Genomic DNA, 22,527 nt, shown 5'->3' with positions numbered 1-22,527 from the left:
ATCTTTTAGAAATACCATTACTGAAAAACAATATTTTGTCCATCCCATTAGATGTATAACAGCCCAAATGTAGTTTTAACTCAAAATCCCAATTTTGATAGTGAGATGGAACCTGGGTGGGGCTGATGAGGGACAAACAAGCAGCAACAAATTTTATTTCCTGAGACACCTCTAATGACTAATGATTATTTTCAATGTCATTTTTCGTGTTTCTTTATTTTTTTGATTAACACCAAATCTCTTAGCCTATAAAATGAAATAGCACAAAATGACCATGACATCTCTCAAAGCTCAAGGCGATGTCTTCGAAGTTCTTGTTTTGTCTGACCAAGAGTCGAAACCCCAAAGATATTCAGTGCAAATATGAATATGATATCATATGAAACAGAGATAGCATTTTCTCTCATCTTTGAGGAGATGGAGAGGCAAATTTGTGCTTGAAAATAAAAAGTAATCGATTTTATCGCCTGTGTGTAGACCCCATGCAGAATGTGGTCCAAGTGCTGGAGAAGCAGTACCTGGAGGAGAAGCAGACGGCTCTGGAGGAGCAGAGAATGATGTATGAGCGGGAGCTGGAGTCACTGCGGCAACAGCTGTCTCCCGAGAAGACACCACAGCACCACCGCAGCAGCAGTGACCGCCTTACGTTCCCGACACACACACCACACAGCAAGCTGCGACTGTGGACGGAGGAGCGGTTAGTGGAGCGCGCACACACGCATGCATTGATACACAAACTGGACACTGCAGGGAGGCCTGCCTCAGGACTTGTTCTTTTTATATTACCTGTTACAATGTATCACTTGTGAGTATTTTGCTTTAACCAGAGATGCATGAAATATTTGTAATATTCACCTTATTAGGTATACATAGTTCTATGCAGAATCAGACATATGCAAGACAGTTGTGCCCTCAGTGTATTCTCAGATTTTTAAAGCATGAAGTCAGTGAAATGTTGTGCTCACATGGATTTTGTTTAGTGCTGACTCAGTCTGACTCAGTCCGTTCTTGCATGTTTATCAGTGAGGCAGGACGCTATGAATATAAAGTTCAACCTTACCCTAAAAATGCTCTATGGAGTTTGGATCAGATTTAAAAATTGAACAGGAAACTGTGATAGACTTAAGTTAGGAGTGAAGTCAAGTTGTCATCTTCCCGTATTAATCCTGAGATGTGACACTTAATCCTGTATTTGGAAAATGGTGCACCGAACAGATAAAGTGCCAGAAGAACATCTGACGCTATTACGCAGCATTTTTGCTGGATTTAGCCTTGACGTTATGTACTTTGCTGAGAGCTATTTTTCCCGTTGCTGGTAAAATTAATCCACTGTGGTTTGTGAAAATATTAGAGAGAGAGCAGCGTCTGAGATGCAGGGGATCACTGATTCTACTTGAACTTAAACGTCACACATTTTTGAAGTCACAGTTTAGTCATTGACTCGTAAATGCAAAGGATGACATGCCTGTTTGCGTCAATCTAGGCTGACGGCACATAAAAGATAATGACAGGTCTCCCATCTTCATGAATGAATGATCTCTGTGTTCTGTTGTCTGTGTGTGTGTGTGTGTGTGTGTGTGTGTGTGTGTGTGTGTGTGTGTGTGTGTGTGTGTGTGTGTGTGTGTGTGTGTGTGAGACAGGGATGAGCTTTTTCGTCAGAGTCTTTCTCGACTCAGGGAGCAGGTCGTGAAAGCCAACACCTTGGTGCGAGAAGCCAACTTTTTGGCAGAGGAGATGAACAAACTGACTGACTATCAGGTCACCCTTCAGATTCCTGCAGCCAACCTCAGCGCCAACCGCAAGGTCAGACCTCTGGACTAAAAAGGATATAAATATCTCACATTAGTACTGATTTTATTGTCATCTGTTTAGGTCTTTGGGCTGGACATTTCACAGAGTGTATATCTACTGTATTATAACAAGTGTCTAAATCTGTGAATCTGTTTTTATGTAGCGTGGAGCCATAGTGAGCGAGCCAGCCATCCAGGTGCGGAGGAAGGGGAAGGGGACCCAGGTGTGGACCATCGAGAAGCTGGAGAACAAACTGGTGGACATGAGAGACCACTACAGGGACTGGAAGGAAGGCACAGAGGAGTTGGTGAGAAACAGAGGACCAGAAAGAGGAAAAGATAAGTAGGAAAGAAAAAAATGTGAATTGGATTATTAAGTTTGCTCCTTTGTTTTTTCAGTATAACAAAGTAAGCAGTAAGCACTGTGATCCATTCTACGAGGCGCAAGAGAACCACAACCTGATAGGAGTGGCCAACATTTTTCTGGAGTGCCTTTTCCATGATGTTAAACTGCAATATGCTGTCCCCATCATCAGCCAACAGGGGGAGGTAAGGGTACACCAACGTTAACAGATTCACACATTACAGATTATTCATGGTGCAGCTTTCTAGTATTCCTGACACCAGATCCATGTAATAGTATTACGGGCAAATATATCCCATTTATGAAAAAAGATAATATACTACTTGAAAATCATCACAAAAAAGTTCATTAATGCAGGTGCATAAGCTATCAGAAAGATTACATATTAAAGTTCACTTTTAAATACTATATATAATATTACATCTTTGCACTTCTAAGACATTTAGGATGTTTGCTCCTTTTTATAAGTTAAAGGTGTTAACACCCTTACTCTGCTTGTTTGTACAGGTAGCAGGCAGGTTGCACATTGAGCTGATGCGAGTCAGTGGTTCCATACCAGAGCGCCTGTCCGGGGGAGATGACTCATCGGAGAACTCCAGCGAGAGTAGCTGCTACGAGGTCATGGACACCAACGGGGAGATCGTCCACATGGCCAAGAGGCTCACCTGCAGGGTAAAGGCCACTTGTCAGTGGATTCTAACCGACATAGACATTTTAAAATGATACTGGGACTGTATAGCTTCTTTTTTTTTGTTTGCAAAATGAGCTGGCAATTTCACTGGGAGACATTTGTTCTGAGACGTACCAGCATCCGTAAACACTCAGTAACTTCATCCTTTCTGTTTGTCTTGCTGCAGGTGCGGATCAGGGAGGCTACAGGCCTGCCGCTCAATTTGTCCAACTTTGTCTTCTGTCAGTACACCTTCTGGGAGCACGGCGAGCCCACTGTGGCTCCTCCTATGGTCAGCCCGGACAGACCCTCCCCTCGAAGCCCAGATGCCCAGTTCACTGTCCAGTTTGATCACTGCAAGGTAAGAAAAAGGTGCTGTTGGTTGTTTCAGTTTGAGGTTGTTAATGCCTTACGTGTGAACGCTTGAGATAAATTCTTGATGCTTTTGCTAGTGACGTTTATTTTCAAATCAGCTTCACTGCAGCAAATCTTGTCTTTGTGCAGGACTATGTTGTGCATGTGACGGACGAGTTTTTAGAGTTTATATCAGATGGAGCATTGGCCATAGAAGTTTGGGGTCACCGCTGTGCTGGGAACGGACGTTCACTCTGGGAGTTAGACGCACTAGAGGCCAAGACCCAGACTCTCCGAGACAGGTACGTGTTTCAGTCAGACCTTTGACACTCACAGACTCACACAGACACCGACATTTCACACCTTACTTATCTTGGCTGTTGATCATTCAAGGTGGAGTGAGGTGTCTCGCAGGATCGAGCTGTGGATCTCCATCCAGGAGCTGAATGAGCAGGGAGAATACTCATCCGTGGAGCTGCATTCTGGAAAAGACATCAGCACAGGAGGAGTCTTCCAGCTCCGACAGGTCAGAGAAAAACTATGAAGAAGTTTCCCTTTAGGTCAGACTGGCTGCCTTAGATCAAGCAAACACTTAAGACGACCGTAACTAATTGTGTAATTATGAACAGACATGTATATGAAACGTTTGAGAGTGCAGTGTTGAAAGCAGCACTCTGATGTTCAGTTATGGGGATTTGTTCAAGCAGGGTCACTCCAGGAGGCTGCAGGTGTGTGTGAAACCAGTCCAAAACTCAGGCACTCTGCCTCTGCTGGTGGAGGCTATGCTGTCCGTCTCTATTGGCTGCGTGTCAGCTCGCTCCTCCAAACTACAGAGACCGCTCGACAGCTACCAGGTCCGTGGAACACACAGGGAATATTTTTTGCATATACTCACATACTGTTCACACATGCCACTTAGGCTATGAACCTATGTTGTAAACAAAAATAGGATGATGATTTGTATGTAACTGACTCTGCATTAAAACAGAACGGTGTTTTGGGAACAGTATGCTCGTTTCATGCCAGTGATATACAATATCATGCTGATTCAGCCAAAGTATGTTTAGTCTATCTCTGGTTTCATGCCATGACTGGTTCAACTGGGTCGCTGGCAGTCTGTCTAAGGGAGGTTGAGGAATGTACAAAGTCATTCGTGCCCTGTTATTTCTTTTGACATTTACTGATGTGCCCTGATACACAGGAAGCAACTGTTTGATAAATTCTAAATAGTGACTAAATCCTTTCTTTTTTTTTAAATTTTCCATATTCATCTGATTACAAGAATAATTTCTGAGGCTGGTACTTGTTTTTAGAGGCATTATTGACTCGAACATGGACAAAAATGCTCTTTCACCACACTGATATTCCTTGAAAGTTACATGAGCAGTGACTGGTTTGCTCTGAGCTGTCATGTCAGGGCCTTTTCTGGTTCCCCACATTTGACTGAGTGTGTTCTCTCCTGCCAGAGAGAGGCGGAAGAGGATATGGATAGTTATCAGGTACCGTCTCAGTCCCCTCCTACTGGTGCTCCCCCTGTAGTTCACTCTGCAGCATGACGGAAACCGACTGATTATGTGTTCGTGACAGGGCCTGTTGCTGAGGGCATGTGAGGCAGGAGGTAGAGGGCTGTGCCTCTACCGACTAAAGGATTGCTTTATTAAACAGCGGCTGCGCATATGGATGATTTCTGATGCTGCAATTATCAATTACACAAACCATTCTTTGCCAGCCCTCTGAGCAAAATACAGTTCCACCCATGGCTGAGCTCCCAGCCAGGGGTCTGTCTGCCAGGGATCTCGTCCCGCTCTCTCTTGCCTTTCCGCTCAGGTTGCGCACACTAATGCTACTGTTTGCTTGTCACTACTGAAGAGCTACAGGAATAATAAGCCTCACTTAATCACATGGGCATTGCATGGCTGCATGATTTACAGTTCTTTGCATGGTGGACGTTTGCTGACGTCAGAGACGTAATGTGATGGGCTTTGAGGTTTGTTGGTTACTTTGGACGATGCAGAGGGGAATCTGCTCGCTGTGGTGCTCTCATAGAGCGATCCGCTGTGTATCCAGGTAGGACTTTGGGTGGCTGTGGCTACATGTGAGGACATGCATGCAAGTGTGTATGTGTGAATGCATGTGTGTGGATGTGTGTGAGTTGTGAAGGGGTTAAAGGGAGGTTTTATGTGTGTTTTTTGAAAATTTTACCATGATCTGAGGGCTTTGATTTTTACCACCTTTGGTTTGGGAACTTTTATCAGGATTAGCTTCACTTAGCTTTTCTAATATATTAGCAGTGGGTGTTAAGAAGTAGATATGGTATTCCTTCAGACATGCCAGCCCAGTCCACCCTCGCCACCCCCTGGTAGCACTTCACAGAGCCCTGCAGCAGATCCTCTCCTCACTGAGTCAGCCGTCACTGATTCTGGTCTCTGTCTGCTTCCAGGAGGAAGATCTCAACTGTGTTAGAGAGCGCTGGTCAGAAGCCCTGATCAAACGTCGGGAGTACCTTGATGAACAAATCAAGAAAATCATCAATAAACACGGTGAGTTTTAGGCTCTGTGTTACAGCTGAGGATTAGATTCTCCTTTTTTCACTATTTAAAAAAAAAAAAAAGTGTGTTGTGATTAAACCTCTCTTTTCCTCACTTTTTAAATCCAGAAAAGTCAGAGGAGGACATTGAGCGTGAAGCTCGGCTGGTTGAGCAGTGGGTTGGACTGACTGAAGAGAGAAATGCTGTGCTGGTACCTGCACCTGGCAGTGGCATCCCTGGAGCTCCTGCAGACTGGTAAAACAAAAAGACCAAGAAAAACAAAAAAACAAAAGCAAACAAACTATAAACACTCTCCCAAACATATGTCAGATTCACTTCATTTGCAGCCCTTTTCTTCTTTCAACATTAAACTAATGTTGAACGGTTTGCAGGACGCCACCTGCAGGAATGGAAGCTCACATCCCCGTACTCTACCTGGATTTGAATGGTGAGGCGGACACGTCCTTTATGTCAACTAATATTTCACAGATTTTCTCTCAGGCTTTGTAAACACTAACTCTCTTTTTATACCACCAGCGGATAATCTGACAGTGAATGAGCAGCTGACCGGCCCACATGCTGCAGGTGTTAATTCTATCCTGCCTAAGGAGCACGGAAGCCAGTTCTTCTATCTTCCCATCATCAGGCACAGTGATGAGGAGGTGAGCACTGGGTTGGACTTTTCCGCCCTCCTGTGGCCAAAAAGGGAACTCAGAAAACAACACTCAAGAAGAAATGTCAACTTGCATTTCTGTTTCTATAAGAATGGGCAAGAGTATGCGTGAGTGGGTTTGCGGTGTTGCTTTAAGACATTGACCCTTTTGCAGCTGTAGTTTCCGAGGTATCTAGTGTCTAGTGGTTTGTCAGATGACCAAATCCTCTGCAAGACTACTTACAGTATGAACTCGTGTTGGCTCTTCCATTGCTTCTTCATCTACTAGTTGGTTGTAGTGTATCTTTGTAAAAAAAAAAAAAAATACGTATTTTTTGTTTGTCAGCTGTTTTACAAGGCTCCATGCTGAATTAGGTTGATTTTACTCATTTAATTGCTGCTAAAAATTCTTTTTCCTCAGATAATCGCACACAGAGAGGAGCAGTATTGTGCACCATTTTTTTTCCTACAATTATTTGCGTAATAGAAAAATAACAAAGTCATATAATTGCGTGGCATCATGCAGAGAAGCAAGCATTGAAAAGAAAATTCATCTGAATTCCTTTTTTCTTTGATATTGAGCAGCACCACTAACCATACAGTTATCATTGCCACTTTTACCGTGCTGGAGTGTCAGGAGATGGAGATTTTTCTGCTCCTGAGCCACCTGCTGCAAATCAAAATCAACAGCCCACCTACATGACTGTAATCCATGTCTCTGTTTGTGTAGTTACAGTCTGATGTCACAGATTCTCCCTCTGTCGACGACCGTGGAGCTACATCAGTAAAATGCAACTCTTCCTGTTTACCAGGTGTCGGCAGTGTGCTCCTGGGACTCCTCCATCCATGATTCTGTGCACCTCAACCGGGTCACGTCTCCTAATGAACGCATCTACCTGATCATCAAAGCCACGGTGCAGCTCAGCCACCCTGCCTCCATGGAGCTGGTGCTCCGCAAGAGGATCGCTGTCAACATCTACAACAAACAGGTGAATGGGGATCAGATTGAGCCCAGAGGTGAGCTGTACATCAATGGATCGTGTTTAAATGTTCAAAACTTTTTTTTTTTAAATTCAGAGCTTCACTCAGAGTCTCAAGAGAAGAATGTCCCTAAAGAACACACTTTACTCCTGTGGTGTGACTTATGAGATCGTGTCCAACATACCAAAGGTACAACTCTGCGAGAAAAGTGTTATTCTGCCACCGTGTCGAATGAAGACTGCTTTCCTGATGTGTCGTAAGTAACCAGTAAGTTTCGTCCCTTTCCTTTCCAGGCCTCAGAGGAACCGGAGGAGAGGGAAACCTTGGCCCTCATGGCTGCTCGCGGTGACAGCGAGGAGACCCAGGACGGAGAAACCTACATAGAAAAATACACAAGGGGAGTTCTGGAAGTGGAGAACATCCTCAGTCTAGAGAGGCTACGGCAGGTATTGTATACAAAAGTATAAAGTATGATTTAGTGCAGAAATAGTAAAAAAAAGAATTCATCCATAGGATGACATGTAAAGACGCGCCTGTCTTTCTCTTTCCCTGCAGGCTGTGACAGTGAAGGAAGCGCTCGCTGCTAAGGGGAGACACCTAAGAAGGAGTATCAGCACACCAAATGTACAGCATGTAATGAGAACTGCACTTACTGGACTATTGCACTACTCAGTGAACCACATGGAAATACCTGTTGTAAAATATGACGACACTGATAACGTTTCTTCTTTGCTCTCCAGTCTTCATGTAGTAAAACAGACCTGACAGGTTGTGAGGATGAAGACTGTAAGGTAAGTCACAAAAGAGTGCTGCTTGTCGTAACTGCGTCTTTGATAATAAAAACCATACTGGTCATGATTTTAGAAGAAATGTCTCCATCTTTTTACCGGAGATCTTCACTTGGGCCCTGAGACCATAGATAGTTAAAAAATAAATTGTACTACGGCATGAAAGAGCCTCTTAGTTTCAACCTTACGGTAACCTCATGAAATTGGTAAATATGACCTATATGTTACTGTGTAGGACCACTGTGATCATGCGGACAGCTCCACCTGCAATCCCCAGGATGGCTCCCTTTGCAGCACACCTATCAAAAGCAAGGACAACCAAGGTACCAAGTACAGAAAATGCAGAGGCGCAGCACCTACAATATATTGTGTTGTGACTTCTTCTGAGTAAGAAACAGAATTTGTGTTACTACATTATAACGAGGTTCTGACTGCATATTCCCACACAGGTTTGGTTCCAGAGAGCCCTACCTTTTTCAACTCCAGCCCCTTCAAAGTCCTCTCCCCTCAGCCTCCCAAGTTCCTCAAGTCTCTGCTGCCTGTGAAAGAGGAGAGCAAGGCGAAGAAAGCCCTGGAGGCCCGACCGCTGCTGGGACAAGAGGTAAGGTGGAAGGAGTTGAATTATCTCTTGCTCAAGAGGGAAGTATTCACGCCTTTGTTTTTGCCACGTTGATCCGTTTCCCATTGAGCTTTTCTTCAATTCCACATACCCTTGTTTTGTTAGTCCTCTGTCAAACACCATTTTTACATTTCACATTTCCACAACATGATAAATATATTACTAATTTTCCAAAGCTGTCTGATGATTTTTATGAAAAAGGCTTTGCTGTTGTGTGACTGGATGAAAAACAAATACGATGGTGCCATCCACTATCATCATGTCACTTTAGTAAAATGAAAGAGCATGACTCACAGGAGCATGACTTCAACCGGAGATAGCCACAACACTTAACTAGACAAAGCTGTATTGTAAAGACTCATGTCTGATTTTGTTTGTGATAATTGGATTTTCCAGATAGTTTGAGGCTGTTTCAACTATTTAAACTAACCTTGCATATTTGTTTTCATCTGTGCTTGAAGTGGTCTGAAAGAGGTGCGGGTACTTTAAAAAGCAGCAAAATGGTCCAGTAAACAGCAGGATTAAAGCAAAAGAGAGGGGAAAAAGTTCTGAGTGTATGATTGCGGTGGTACATAAACAGCTGCGGTCTGGATAAAAATTGTCTTTTGTATGATATTAAAAGAGAGCAAGAGTTTAGATGTTTACTACAGGCTATAATAGAGAGTGAATATGAGAAAAACAAAGGTCAAGAAACTAAAAAACACATGGACCTACTGCTCACAAGAAGTTTCGGTGCAATAAAAAGTAATGTTACACATTCTGAGGACACTTCAAGCACTGTTTTTTGACATTTTAAACTGCATGCCACTAACTGTGTAACTGGCCTGCCCAGCTCCATGCATGCTGTGTGGGTGTGTGTGTGTGTGAAGTGTCGCTGTTGTTCTGACCCATCCGCAGAGCATGTGCTCATTTGTGGACAGCCCTGCACTGCTCCCCCCTCCCTGCCCCTGGCGCCGACCCAGGGCAGGCAGCGAGGGCCACTGCAAGCCTTCCACCTTCACCTCCACCCCCACCTCCACTCCCACCAGCAGACAGCTCAGCCACACACTGCCACACACTGCTGTAAGTGCTACACACACCAGCACACACTGATTGAGGGTTACTGTAAGAGTTTAACACACACACACACACACACACACACACACACACACACACACACACACACACTGGCATGAAACACGCTCCCACTGCTGTGAGCATTGCCCTTACACATGTACACACTGCCAAATACTTTGCTTTGAGGATTAGGCATGCTGGCACCGGTGCCAGTGAGTCTTTCTATGACCTGGCAGTATATCCACGGAGAGTCACACACTTCTACAAACAAACACAAGGTGTAACACCAGCCATTGCAGTCACATACGTTGTTCAGGCAGTGTGTAAGCAAAAAACATAAATTTATAGTTTTTGTAGTGTGTGTATTCCTGAGAATATATTTTTTTAGTTTATTATTCATTGGATCAAGGAATGGGACAGTAGCCTGTATAAATACATTTTGAGACCAAAATTACAAATGGTTACCATTATGTCCAGTCTACACACTGGCATTAAGTGGAGGAAACACTTGTCTGCAAAAATAGGACCACGAAGAGGAATTGCTCCAAAGTATGCTCATATTTATAATTCAAAATAAATACAGACAAAAATTGCTCTTTATAGTAATAGAACTAGTTTCTGTGCAGCAAAAACACTCAGAACTATTGGAAATATGTGCCATTGGCTCTAATGATGTTTCAAAAGGGGTAGTTTTTTCTGTGAACGTTGCATACTGGCACACGCATGTGACTTCAGTGGCTCAGCAACAATCCCTTCAAGGCAAATTTAATAAAACGGAGCCACATTACAAATTCCTACATCCTTTTCATGTTCCATTATCACATTCTACGCCATTTATGCATTGTCTTCATTCACTTTTATAAAAGTGTTTGCACAGGCTTTTTCTCCATACAGGCTCAAGCTGACATTGTGTCTGGTGGGATGTGTCTTTTGTCCTGCTGCTGTTGTTTTCATCAGCAGGACTCTGAGGACGAGGAGACGGATGTGGACATGACTCTGAATCTCGATCGGGGGCCTCAGGACCAAAGCAGCTTCCAACCTTATATCCCGGAGGACTTTGCAAACTTTGAGATCTACAACGCCACTCTGGAGAGCCAGGAGGGGTTTCCGTCCTCCCGCTCTGACTTGAAGGGAAGCCGGTGCGGAGGTGGGAGCGGAGAGAGAGAGGTGTCCCGAAGCCCCACTGCCAGCACTTGCACTAGTGGCTACTTTTCACACAGTGCCTCCAACGCAACGCTGTCTGACATGCCTTTCAGTGCCAGTGAGAGCTCTGACCACCTCAGTTGCACCTCCAGAGATCCCCAGGAGCCCCTGGGCTGTCCTGCTGGACAAGGCTGCACCCAAACTAAAAGTGTTACTCCAGGGAGTGACAGCCAGCAGCCTCCTCTGTCAGCAGTCCGGGTCCAGGATCTGCTACCCCACCCTCAAGGCTCCTCAACTGTCAGTATTCCTAATTGCACAGACAAGCAGCAAACATTCCCTCTGCCTCACAACCGTGTTCTCAGTACCAGCCAGGAGTTCACAGACTTTAAAGGGGCTGATGACAGTATTGGAGAGAGTGATTTAGCACATTTTACAGAGGGATGGGAGCAGGAGGGTTTGGAGAAGAAGAAACCAGATAACGTAGAAACATGTGACACTGGCAATCAACACTCCTCTGTTGCGTCTGGTATTATCAACACATCTTATCCTGAAAATGCCATATGCGAATGTCCTAATAATGAAGACTCTGATAGTGGTCCTGTGTCCGGCCCTAACACAACTGTAGTTTGCACTTCAGTCAGAGCCCTAGTAAGTGTTCCTGACAAAGTCGTGGCTCCATGTCCAGCCCAAATAACTCCCTCTGCATCAGTCCCAGCTCCAGCATCTCCATCCCTGGTTGCTCCTTCATCTACAGCCCCATCCTCTGCCCCAGCTCTGCGAGCGGGAGGAGAACCTCCGATCCAGGAGCCAGCACAGGGAGATCTGCCCCACGGGAGTCCCTGCCCCAGCCCTAACCCCAGCAGTGCCGAGCCCTCGGGGGACTCCAGCGGGGATGAGTGCACCCCTGTAGCTCAGCTTCCTGACTGGATGGCCCCTGGGGAGCAGGTGTGGGTGGGGAAGAGGAGAGGAACAGTCCACTATGTTGGAGGGGTAGAGTTTGCTAAGGGGATCTGGATTGGTGTGAAGCTGGACATGGCAGTGGGTGAGTTCCTTTAAAGATTTTGCTCCAAAAACTAACCGTTAGTAGAGCCCAACAAATGTATGTATATGAAGGAACAATTTTAGCTTAGCGTGTGTTTTAGACAATTAGGAAATATTTTCGTTAGCACATAGTTTAACCATCAGAGAGCACAGACAAGTTCATTTTTCAACTGTTAAATGTTCTGCTCATATCTTGGTCATAGTTCTAGGATGAGGATCCTCATGATAAATGTTTGTCTTTTTGTAGCAGATTTATTCGACCCTCAAATATAGATGTCAATATGTGCATGACCAGATGAACCCCATGGCTGTGGGTCAAAAATTGGCTGATTGTGGTAATTTGGTTAAAGAAAGTAATGTAAGAGTACCGTATACACCATGTACATTTCCTCATAAGATGGCTTATAATGTAATAATGTGTGAACTCAGGGGCATTTACATTAATTTATCTAATGAAATTAGATTCTGAGTGACCATCATATAACACCACACGTCAGCTCGTGGGTCATCATAGCCAGCAAAGCAGTATCAAACGGAAACAGGGCTTGCATTTTCAAAAGAGAGTAGTTGAGGTTTAATTTATTAATTTCTTTCTGCCCTCTGCCTCCTGATCCAACAAAACTAGGCAAGAGAGGTGCGTGTGGAGGCCAGCAGTCCTCTGCAGCTCTGTTTGTATTTGCTCAATTGTGACCATAACCACATATTGCGTTTCCCTCAGAAAGGTGTCACATTATTAAAGATATTATGCTCGAGTGGTACATAAGATAATAAGTTACTGCAGGAGGCTTATACGAAAAAGGAAAGTTTAATCATCCTGGCTATATAGTTTGGTAGTCATCCACATCAACAGACTGACTAATAGTTATATAGTAGAACACCTGCATTTAATTGTCATGCTCTTCTGTACAAAAGGTCTATATGTAACATAGCATGAAATTCAGAAAAAAACAAATTATCCACAAGTCCATCAATCAGTTATGCTTGACCCTCCCCTAGGTAAGCACAACGGGACTGTCCAGGGCAGAGTGTACTTCCGCTGCCCCCCGGGCCACGGTGTGTTTGTCAAGCCATCTCGTCTCACCAGAGGACCGCCCTCCATGGACACAGAACCCCAGACTCTGATCAGATAGGACCCAAAGAAGGACCAGCTTTCTGAGGACAAGCAGAGGCCCGAGGGTGGTCCTCAGATCCGGTGCCTATGGGTGAACCGCAGGCTGACTTCAGTATGGCTGATGTATTCTCTAGGCGTGTCTGCTGTCCTGAAGCATACCTGACCTGTGCATTTAATGATGGTATATCCTAATTACTGTTCACTGAACCTTCTCTATGCACATATCTGAGTTTTCTATACAGTGATACTTTTGATAGAGAACTTAACTTTTAACTGGGAGTCCATATGGAAGTATTACCCACATATTTTTTCTTAAATTGGTTTTTCTGAACAGTATATACAATATTTTTATAAGACAATGCATCCTCCCCTGAGGCTCATAGTGGAGTGATCTGGGATATGAAGATTAAGAATGTACTACTGTTAATACACATTGATATTTACATTAATATGATATGTCAGGGGCAACCAAAGAACTACGGTTCCGTATCTGCTGTTATGAGTAATATGTTATTTTTCTAATGTACATATGTGGAGGTATTCACTATGTATCTGTGTGTCCAAGTAAAGCTTAGTGCCATATCTCTAGGAGTAATGCCACATACCCTGAACAGAGGACAAATCTGCGAAACCTGAGTTGCTTTCAGTGTTTGACTGCAGTTATCACATTTAATTATCCTGTTGAAGTACTGTAACACTGTGGAGGAAATAATCCCCATCCAGCATGAGACTGTTGCTGTTTGAATGCTTGCACTGGAAAGGATTCTTGGAGAGTTCACCGACTGTCTTTCATATTGGACTGATGAAATATTTTCTGACTGAACTGACCGAAGAAACGTGTGTCATCACTTTAATTCAATAGAACCAAGCAGCCATGCTTCGTATAAGGCCTGGATGTACTGAGGCCTTATTGCCCTGTTCCCACAAAGAAAGGCACATAAACCCCAGACTACTCAATGAACTCCATAACACGTTCACTGAGTTATAAACAATAACAAACTGTTTGGACCTGAAACCTGTGTATGTATATCACGATGCCCAGAGGCATTCAAAATGCCATCCAGCTCGCCGACTGATTGATTGAATACCTTTATAACTGATTATCCATCTGCATTTCATATGTTAACTGACTGATGTATAACACTACATGTTAAAAGGTACTCAATAATGCAGTTTTTCGTGTAGGGGAATCGGATGACTGGGTTATGGACAGTATCAGGTGAGAGAAAATGGTGAAAAAGTAGTTTCGTTATGAAGAAAAGGTGTCTTATGAACTTATATTTTTATGGAAGTGGTGAACTGTGGAACTGACTAGAAAATAGTTATATATCAAGCTGTTATTTCAACTAAATGAAAGAAACCCAAGACCTTACTTTAAAGAAGAGAACAAAGCTGCTCTCCCTCACAAGGAGTTGTAAATAGAAATGTATTTGAACATAGTATTTACACTATTATAATGTACAGAATTGTATTTATAATGTATCTGTTTTAATTGGTACAAAATGTTCTAGAAGAGAACATTTAAAATCCGCGTAATGTGTCGACTCTATTCATTCTTCGTGTTTGTGCATTGTGTATTTTCTAGCAGTGTAGTTTAGTATAGTAGACGCTGGGTATACAAAGTGTTCCCCCCTTGCATTTCCTTGTGCTTCCAAAAGAGATATTTTGAATGAGTTTTGATCATCGTCACAAAGTACAAGTTACTATTACATGAAAGTGAATTTGAAATTTAAAATTTTTATTGTTTGTGAAAGAAGGACCGAAATTTAAAATTCAAAAAATTCAAAGCAATGTGCCTTGAACAACATTTCCCATAATATATTTACCCAAGAATATGGTCTCACTGACAAATATTACATGGCTGATGTAAAGAAAAACAACACAAACACTTAAACATGTTGTCAGCCCCATGCATGAGATGTGCCACTAAATTAAAGGCCTCTTATTCTTTCAAGTCTTGACCTGCTATTAGTTGTGCAAATCTTTAGTGTAGTTGTGCAAACACTGCCAAATGCATGATCCTGCCAATGTCACGTTTCAGTTAACTTCATTATAGTGCCCACACGGGATCAACTGGTGTATTTTTCCAAAACTTGTGATATATCACTAAAATGAATATGCGTGTGTCAGCAGTGGATGGACACAACCTAATCCATAGCAACATCTAGACAGATTTGGCCAGAAGTGTTAAATGTGTTGATGAATAAATTGGCAGCTGGGATTGTACAATTAGAAAACAAAGGAATTATGAATAAATTTAAAGGCTGACTCCAGCCATTTTTAGACTGAGTATATTTGAACATAAGCACCTTCAGGCCAAAGACATAAATAAGGATTCCGGATTTTCCACCGGGATTTTATTCATGGCAGCTTTCAGACAGCTGTTGTGTATGGGAATACGATGTACAGAAACGTTTCAGTAAATGGATAAAACGTGAAAAACCCAACGATGGGAAAAAAGAAAACAAAACATAAAAGGCTGCACATGCCACATCTCTTTCTCCTGTTAGTAGGAAAATGAGAAAAGAGGTTTTTCTTAGCTTGTCCCTGCCACTGTTTTAAGCAGCTGCGCGGCAGTAGGTAGCCTGAACACAGTCTGGTGGTCTGGATCTGGGTGGAGTTCGCGAACCAATAACCGGGAAACCTCATGCGACAAACCAACAGGTGTCCTCGACCCTCCTCCTCCGCCCCCGCCTCCTCCCCCAGAGCCACAGTCGCACTACCGGAGGACTGCCTGCCTGCCCGCGCCGCAGACTCTCTCCCTGAGCCCAACGCGTCTGAACGCTTTTCTCTACTTCATCTGACCTTAAAGCCTTCAGGAAATCACACACACACATATGCACACGCACACACAAATGATGCACTCGGCACAGAAAGACACCACTTTCACCAAGATCTTTGTGGGAGGTCTTCCTTATCACACCACGGACTCAAGCCTCAGGAAATATTTCGAAGTGTTTGGGGACATCGAGGAGGCTGTGGTCATCACTGACCGGCAGACGGGCAAATCCAGAGGTTATGGTTTCGTAAGTGACAACCTGTTGATATCACTGAGTTGAACGATTAAGCGTTGCCTAGCGCACGTGCACAGCCGGGGCTAGGGTCAATTGAACAACTATCGGCGACCCGCGGAGGCTGAACGAGGAGTCGATTGTACTGTTTGCTGTTCAGTGCGACTGCCGGGTTAGAAATAGGTCATTTGTAGCTGTTTAACCGTGGCAGCATGGCACAGGCAAGACTGGGAAGCTGCGGTACGGGATAAGACATGTGATCAGACACGTTTTCCTTATTATCCTCCAGTCAAATACAACCAAAAACAAAAGATCCATCCTTTCTGGGGGGGGGGGGCACCCGATCACTGTGACGAATGTGGTGAATGGAAAAACTGTGCTGTTTCTTGTAGGTGACCATGGCAGACCGGGCCTCCGCTGACCGAGCCTGTAAGGACCCCAACCCCATTATAGATGGAAGGAAAGCCAATGTGAACCTGGCCTACCTGGGGGCCAAGCCGAGGGTCATACAGCCAGGTGAGGGACCTCTCCGGCTGTACTTGAAATGACACGCGGTCTTACGCTTGAAAACCGTCCCCACTGCATCAAAAAGAAACATCAAGAGTTTAAACAAAAGTTTAATAATAACTTGTTTTCATTCCAGGGTTTGCATTTGGTGTGCCCCAGATCCATCCGGCATTCATCCAAAGACCTTACGGGTATGTTACACAGCAGTTCTTCCATTTCTTTCACAAAATCTTCTGTATGAAATTGAAAACAAAAATCTGTTGCTATCGTCTTTTGTGATCTCATATAATGAGTTTATATTGTTGTAAACATGTATTGATCATTGCCTCCACCTAAATATCCCTGAATGAGGACATGTGAGTGTTGATGTGTGCTCCTCTGCTTGGCGTTGACTGTGAAGGAAGTGAACATTTGTCCCCAGCCACTACAGGACTTGACTTCATGTTGTCTATCTCTCTCTGATCTGACAGGGTCGGTAACGGTTAAAATAGCTGATGAAGGGACATGATTTGAGGAATAGCTGAGTCTGCATTGGGCAGAGCACTAAAGTGTTACCTGTATACTCTGACATACACAAACGAACTGAAATGGTGACTAGATGCATGGAAGTCTTCTGTTGTTTTTTTTGTTTTTTTTTCAATGTTTTTGTTTTTTCAGTTTTCCATAGTACATAGATTGGTGTGTGCCTTGTTTTCAGTATGATGTGGTGTTCAGCTTAACTGTGTGCTTATTTCTACTTGCAGTGGGGGAGGTGGGGGGGGGGGTGCAGGAGGTTTTTGTGAAGACTTTGTGAGTTTTGATAGGGAGTCTTAACTATGCAGTGGGGTGTTGATTCATTTCCCTTTTTTAATGATTGATTTGTGCTTTAGCCTGTGTCCCCCCCCCCCCCAGTTTTTAGTTAACATTAAGTTGATCGTGTTTTGTTGTCCAAAGGGGGCTGAAGAGCACTCACAGTGTGTTAATTTCAAAATTGATCCCCTGCAACAAAACAAACACTGGCTTGCATGTGGGAGTTCTTTTTTCTGTCTCCTTACCCATGATGCTGTGTTTTTTTTTTTCCTTGTTTTTTTTTTCTTTTTTTTTTTTTTTAATTAACCCATTGCGTTCACTTTAAGCTTACATCTACAGGTAAAGGATACTGAGCATATTTTTTCAGATAAAACAAATTATCCTCTGTTTTGCATTTTTCTCATCACTCCAGCGGCTTTCGTTAAACAATATATTTAAAATACGCAGGGGGACTGAACACACAGACAAATAGTATTTTCACCACAGAAAAGCAAAGAAGAATGTTAAATTTCCCCCATATTGGTATGATGGTAAAATGTCAAGGCTCCAAATTAAAGCGGGATCACACTGTGTATAAAACCACTTTTAGATGTTACCTAACTATATATGTGATTATGGATTCATTATATAGCTTTGCAATAAACCAAAAAAGTCTAGTCTTTTTTTTATATATAGTCAAATGTTCACTGCACTGTAGGTTGGAGACAGAGATCTTAGCAGCAGCAGCTGTTGGCTACAGTGATCTCCACGGCCTCTCAAATTCAGATGGAAAATGGGAGTCACTCAGCAGTGCTGTTAATAATGTATGGCACAGACAGGGCCGCTCGGCTGTGGACAACAGGTGGGCCGAGCCATGTGCCCATGAAGCCTTTTGGTTATGTGCTGGGGGATTACCCATGTGTCCTGGTGATTTACAAAGCACCTTTATTTAGCTCTCGACTTGCAGCACCACAAAATGTTCATCCCTTCTCCTTTCAATAGACATGGTTTAAGTCAGCTCTGCCCTTTTAGCACTTGAAGTGTTGATATTAAAACAAGATCAAATCACAAAGAAAGGATTACAACATTTTGGTTCCTTTCTTGTCAAATTGAAAATTATGTATGTGATTAGACTTATATACAGACGAAACTTTTTCTCTGTGATCATTGTGCAGCTGCAGTACAAAATGGTGAGCTCTTATTTACAGCAGGGGATCATGCATCCCACTTTGTAACAAGAGCAGCACTTCTTGATCAGCCAGGACACCTCCAGTCTGATGATAAAGAAATAAATTCAGGAAAGTCACTCAGATAGTAGAGCGGTGTAGGCAGCCATTACTGTTGACGAGTTCCCTGCCATGTGTTACTGAAGGAGAAGATCAGCTTGTCCTTTGGAGATGACAAGGGGAGCAAAAATAGCATGCTTCCAGCCTCCCTTGTCAGTCAAGCTGGCGCGTGTATGTTTGTGTGGGGGTGTATGTCTGTAAAGGTGGGGGTGGGGGGTTTCTTGTCTATGGACAGATATAACAGTTTCACACCTGTTTCTCAATATATTTACCGAGGCTCACTTAACACAAGTTTAAAGTGGGACCGAATTTACCCAGATACCCAGACTTGTATTTATCCATTTATACCCTGGTCTATATACAGAATATTGCTCTTTCAATGGAAATCTTCGACTCACACCAATTTTTTTCTTTAAGATAGTTAAATGGATTTCTTTTTCAAACAAACATACACAGCAAGGCCTCTGCACAACCGAGCACCCACTTGTTAAGATACTGTACGGTTAACTCAGCAGCTGCATCGACCGCATTGCAATTTATTGCATTTATTAGCTGCGCCATTTTAAAGACACAGAAAATCAATTTTTTTGCCCTATTTGTTTGTGTTGAAGGACCTATTAACACGTGTGGGCATGCCTGTATGTGTGACGTTGGTGTGGCAGTATTTGGACAGAATAATGTCCACTCCTTATCGTGATATGACGTGGTGTTGTGCGATAAGCTCGCATTTTGTCAAATACAGTTTTCAGTGAAACACTGGGTGCAGAGCTGGGCTGTGTCTTCTTTTAATGCCTTACTGTGTTTCAGATTCAGGTGCTTTTTGAAATTAAAAGCTGCGCTTGTGTTTCTTTGTGGTTTTGCTGCTTCCTTAACTTTTCATTTCTAGGTAGGGTTTTTCAGTTGTTAATGAATGGATTTGCTGTGTTCTGAGGACTGGATTGACGTATTTGTGGCGCCTGCTTTTCAGTTTTCCAGAATTAAGTTTCAGCGTTGGACAGATGACTGTCGGTGGCTCTGCTTTGACCCTGTGTGTCTTTGTGTCCTACAGGATCCCTGCCCACTACGTCTACCCTCAGGCTTTTGTCCAACCCAGCGTGGTGATCCCTCATGTACAGCCTTCTGCTGCTACGGCAACAGCTGCTGCTGCCACCTCCCCATACCTTGACTATACCGGAGCAACGTACGCTCAGTACTCTGCGGCTGCCGCCACTGCTGCCGCCGCTGCCGCTGCCTATGAGCAGTACCCGTACGCGGCCTCACCAGCACCAACAAGCTACATGACTACAGCAGGGTATGGATACGCTGTCCAGCAGCCGCTCGCCACTGCTGCCACCCCAGGAGCTGCCGCTGCTGCTGCAGCCTTCAGCCAGTACCAACCTCAGCAGCTCCAGACGGATCGCATGCAGTAAAAGCACGAAAACTACCTTAAAGGTGGAAAGCAGGGGATGTCACCTCCTCCCATGAAGAGGGCAAAGTTAGGAAGGGGAAGACAGTAGGAAGCTGAATGATGGTTCTCACTCCCAGGTTTTATCTTAGCAGTCTTTCTACCAAAGAGCCTGAAGAAAATCACCAAAAACGTGGAGACAAATGAGCAATTACTGCATATTTTATTAAAGTGAGATCGGTATTCTGTTACTATTGAATATATATGAATATTTATTATTTATTCAGTAGTAAAATATTTAATGTTAATTGAAGTACACTCACTGGACCTCACATCAAACATTGCTGAATTTTGTGTATATATATTTCAGTGGAATTTGTATAAAACTCCCAATTGCATTTATGTCTTATATTCAGGTTTCTTCCCCACTACTTTGAAAACAAACCAAAACACTTGCATACATATGAGAACAGTATGTTACATCATCATGCAGTTTTCAGTATTTCATAGTTTTGGACCAGTATTTCGTTTGGTAAAGCTATGCAGATGTTGATAGAGAAGTTTTGTTAGGACTGTTCTCTGTTTTTTAATAACTGTTTGGAGTGCGATAGATTAGACATCCTCAATTAGTTCCTTTTTAAAATGTATTTTCTTGATAGTAAATAAGACAGAATGCTAAAGTGACAGCTGAAGCTGGTAAAAGCACTCACTTTTCTTCCCTTTAATTTGCACCTCAAGTAAACTCAGCAGAAGGGAAGAAACATTGTTGAATGTGAATCTTTCATTTTGAAAAAAATGTTTCATAATGTGCCTTTTAAATTATGCTATTTATGTATTTATTATGGAGCCGTACAGTAAAAAACCCTTTATTTGGGTTCATGTATTAGTATGAAGCCTACTGTAGAACATGTCCACATGTGCTGCTGCGTTTCTCGTGATCAAGAGCATATGTTGTATAAGAATGTTTAAACTGGGCTTAACGAAGCGCTATACTATGTATAAAGAACAAATTATGAGTGGAAAGGTAGCAATAACTTCACTTTTTCCGTGTTCTGTAGATTTAATGTTTTCTAAAGTATATCCTTATCTCTTTAATGTCACTTTTTATACTTGACAAGCTTGATAAAGGACAGCGTGACAACTGTTAACTTTTTAAATTTTTTACATTTGATGTCTTTTGGCATGAAATGTTTTTCTAATGCAAGGGCATCAACCATTTCACCTTGCCCTGTGCAATGCTTGACTCAAAATAATGCAAACATTTAATTTGTGAAATAAAAGGAAATTTACTTTCAACTTTTTAAAATTTTTTTTTCTGTGGTCTATGTAAAGATGGTTTTGCTCACAGCCTTTCATTTGTTTGATGAAATCATGTTACATGATGGTCACAGTTGCGGCTAAAGAATACAGATCAGTACCAAATAGTAAAATAATGCATGTATACATCCAAACAACTGCCATGAAGAGTAAACTGCCTCTAGTGTTCTGTTATGTGCTGTCTTTTATCCAGTGGGGCAGCAAATTAGTTGTTGTTTTATTAGTCCCACTACAGTGTGAACCATGGCTATTATATGAAAGTCATATAATCTTATTTTTATTAACCACTTTCAGCAAAAAAAGGGTCTCATGTTTTTATGACACTTTTAAAAAATAAAGATAGAAACTCAGCTGCCAAGGATATGAGTCCTGCATCTCAGAATGTCTGAGTGACTAACTAATAATGAATTACAAATTTTTTTCAAATTGATCTAAACTTGAAATACTGCTTGGGGGTTTGGTGCATGACTGTTACGTTATAAATCAACATAGATGTTTGCGTAACATGAATCCGGCCAGCTGGGGCTCCAAAAATAGTAAGTAGGTGATGTTCCTCTTTGCACGTTACACCACCATTCGTGAAAGAAGTTGTTTCCCGGGTTCCCTCATGTTGACTAATTTGAATAAATTAAAAACTTCTAATCACCCTAAAATATTGAATCCCCATACATTTAGATTTTGAACGCTAAAATTACATTTGATACGCCAACATCTTGGCTCTAGTGTGGCTGAGAAGGCCCTTAAAGCCGAAATGCACACCGAGGTCATGGATCTCTGGTTGGTAGGAGACCCTACAATCCATTGCCTGTTTTGTTCACCCCTTTTCAACCCTGTTGCAGTCCTCACCGCTTATTTTTCTATACAGTTGGGAAGAAACTTGTGATTTGACCTTGGGCACAACAGAGGAGCAGATTGGACGGTTTGGTTCAATTAAACATCTGCTGTTTTCTGTCTCTCCCTAGGTGCCCTCTCAGTTTTTTCTTACCAAAGCCGTGGACTCCTGACATCTGCTGGCTCATGAGGGTCACTCCTTCTTGCCAAGCACTTCAACTGCCTTCCCGGCCCCATTGTTTATGTTGGCGAATGTGGCCTCTTCTGGATGTACTTGATGTTTTGGCCTTTTACTTTTGACTTTAGTCGCGCATGCAAGTCATGCC

At 42.9% G+C, this 22,527-nt stretch overlaps 2 protein-coding genes across 14 annotated transcripts in view; both read left to right on the top strand.

Annotated features, from left to right (window-relative positions):
* Nucleotides 1-15,033, top strand: part of kif13a (kinesin family member 13A) — a 38,013-nt gene extending 22,980 nt beyond the window's left edge. For 2 of the 12 annotated variants that reach the window (XM_040116927.1, XM_040116921.1), the window contains 24 exons: nucleotides 478-697; nucleotides 1,641-1,803; nucleotides 1,955-2,098; nucleotides 2,190-2,339; nucleotides 2,662-2,826; nucleotides 3,012-3,185; nucleotides 3,329-3,480; nucleotides 3,572-3,704; nucleotides 3,886-4,032; nucleotides 4,645-4,677; nucleotides 5,619-5,718; nucleotides 5,835-5,961; nucleotides 6,099-6,154; nucleotides 6,244-6,368; nucleotides 7,171-7,347; nucleotides 7,436-7,528; nucleotides 7,633-7,785; nucleotides 7,895-7,963; nucleotides 8,080-8,130; nucleotides 8,363-8,450; nucleotides 8,577-8,728; nucleotides 9,644-9,808; nucleotides 10,760-11,987; nucleotides 12,983-15,033. In XM_040116927.1, coding sequence (XP_039972861.1) covers nucleotides 478-697; nucleotides 1,641-1,803; nucleotides 1,955-2,098; nucleotides 2,190-2,339; nucleotides 2,662-2,826; nucleotides 3,012-3,185; nucleotides 3,329-3,480; nucleotides 3,572-3,704; nucleotides 3,886-4,032; nucleotides 4,645-4,677; nucleotides 5,619-5,718; nucleotides 5,835-5,961; nucleotides 6,099-6,154; nucleotides 6,244-6,368; nucleotides 7,171-7,347; nucleotides 7,436-7,528; nucleotides 7,633-7,785; nucleotides 7,895-7,963; nucleotides 8,080-8,130; nucleotides 8,363-8,450; nucleotides 8,577-8,728; nucleotides 9,644-9,808; nucleotides 10,760-11,987; nucleotides 12,983-13,116 — 4,199 coding nt within the window. In that variant the 3' untranslated portion in view covers nucleotides 13,117-15,033. Of the gene's footprint in view, nucleotides 1-477; nucleotides 698-1,640; nucleotides 1,804-1,954; nucleotides 2,099-2,189; nucleotides 2,340-2,661; nucleotides 2,827-3,011; nucleotides 3,186-3,328; nucleotides 3,481-3,571; nucleotides 3,705-3,885; nucleotides 4,033-4,644; nucleotides 4,678-5,618; nucleotides 5,719-5,834; nucleotides 5,962-6,098; nucleotides 6,155-6,243; nucleotides 6,369-7,170; nucleotides 7,348-7,435; nucleotides 7,529-7,632; nucleotides 7,786-7,894; nucleotides 7,973-8,079; nucleotides 8,131-8,362; nucleotides 8,451-8,576; nucleotides 8,729-9,643; nucleotides 9,809-10,759; nucleotides 11,988-12,982 lie in introns of all 12 variants that reach the window. The other 10 variants (XM_040116924.1, XM_040116920.1, XM_040116923.1 and 7 more) reach the window with 6 other exon arrangements.
* A 742-nt stretch (nucleotides 15,034-15,775) lies between these two features.
* rbm24b (RNA binding motif protein 24b) lies at nucleotides 15,776-21,349 on the top strand. Of its 2 annotated transcripts, none has more exons than XM_040116932.1 (4): nucleotides 15,776-16,123; nucleotides 16,501-16,624; nucleotides 16,752-16,806; nucleotides 19,718-21,349. In XM_040116932.1, exons 1-4 carry the CDS (start codon nucleotides 15,935-15,937, stop codon nucleotides 20,076-20,078), a joined length of 729 nt encoding a protein of 242 aa, XP_039972866.1. In that variant the 5' UTR covers nucleotides 15,776-15,934; the 3' UTR covers nucleotides 20,079-21,349. The 2 variants fall into 2 exon arrangements, with proteins under 2 accessions (XP_039972866.1, XP_039972867.1); XM_040116933.1 differs by lacking the exon at nucleotides 15,776-16,123 and adding an exon at nucleotides 16,169-16,348.
* Nucleotides 21,350-22,527: the final 1,178 nt, after the last annotated feature.

The sequence above is a fragment of the Xiphias gladius genome, chromosome 22 (assembly GCF_016859285.1).
Source record: "Xiphias gladius isolate SHS-SW01 ecotype Sanya breed wild chromosome 22, ASM1685928v1, whole genome shotgun sequence".
NCBI lineage: Eukaryota > Metazoa > Chordata > Actinopteri > Istiophoriformes > Xiphiidae > Xiphias > Xiphias gladius.
The sequence above is the reverse complement of the archived record's forward strand: the minus strand, read 5'-3'. Positions and strand labels throughout refer to the sequence as shown.

Bases quoted from the DNA above. Each gene is read 5' to 3' on its own strand.
- rbm24b (XM_040116932.1), top strand. From the start codon at position 15,935: ATGCACACGCACACACAAATGATGCACTCGGCACAGAAAGACACCACT. The intron at 16,625-16,751 runs GTGAGGGACCTC...TTTTCATTCCAG, and splicing joins GCCGAGGGTCATACAGCCAG to GGTTTGCATTTGGTGTGCCC. The intron at 16,807-19,717 runs GTATGTTACACA...TGTGTCCTACAG, and splicing joins TTCATCCAAAGACCTTACGG to GATCCCTGCCCACTACGTCT.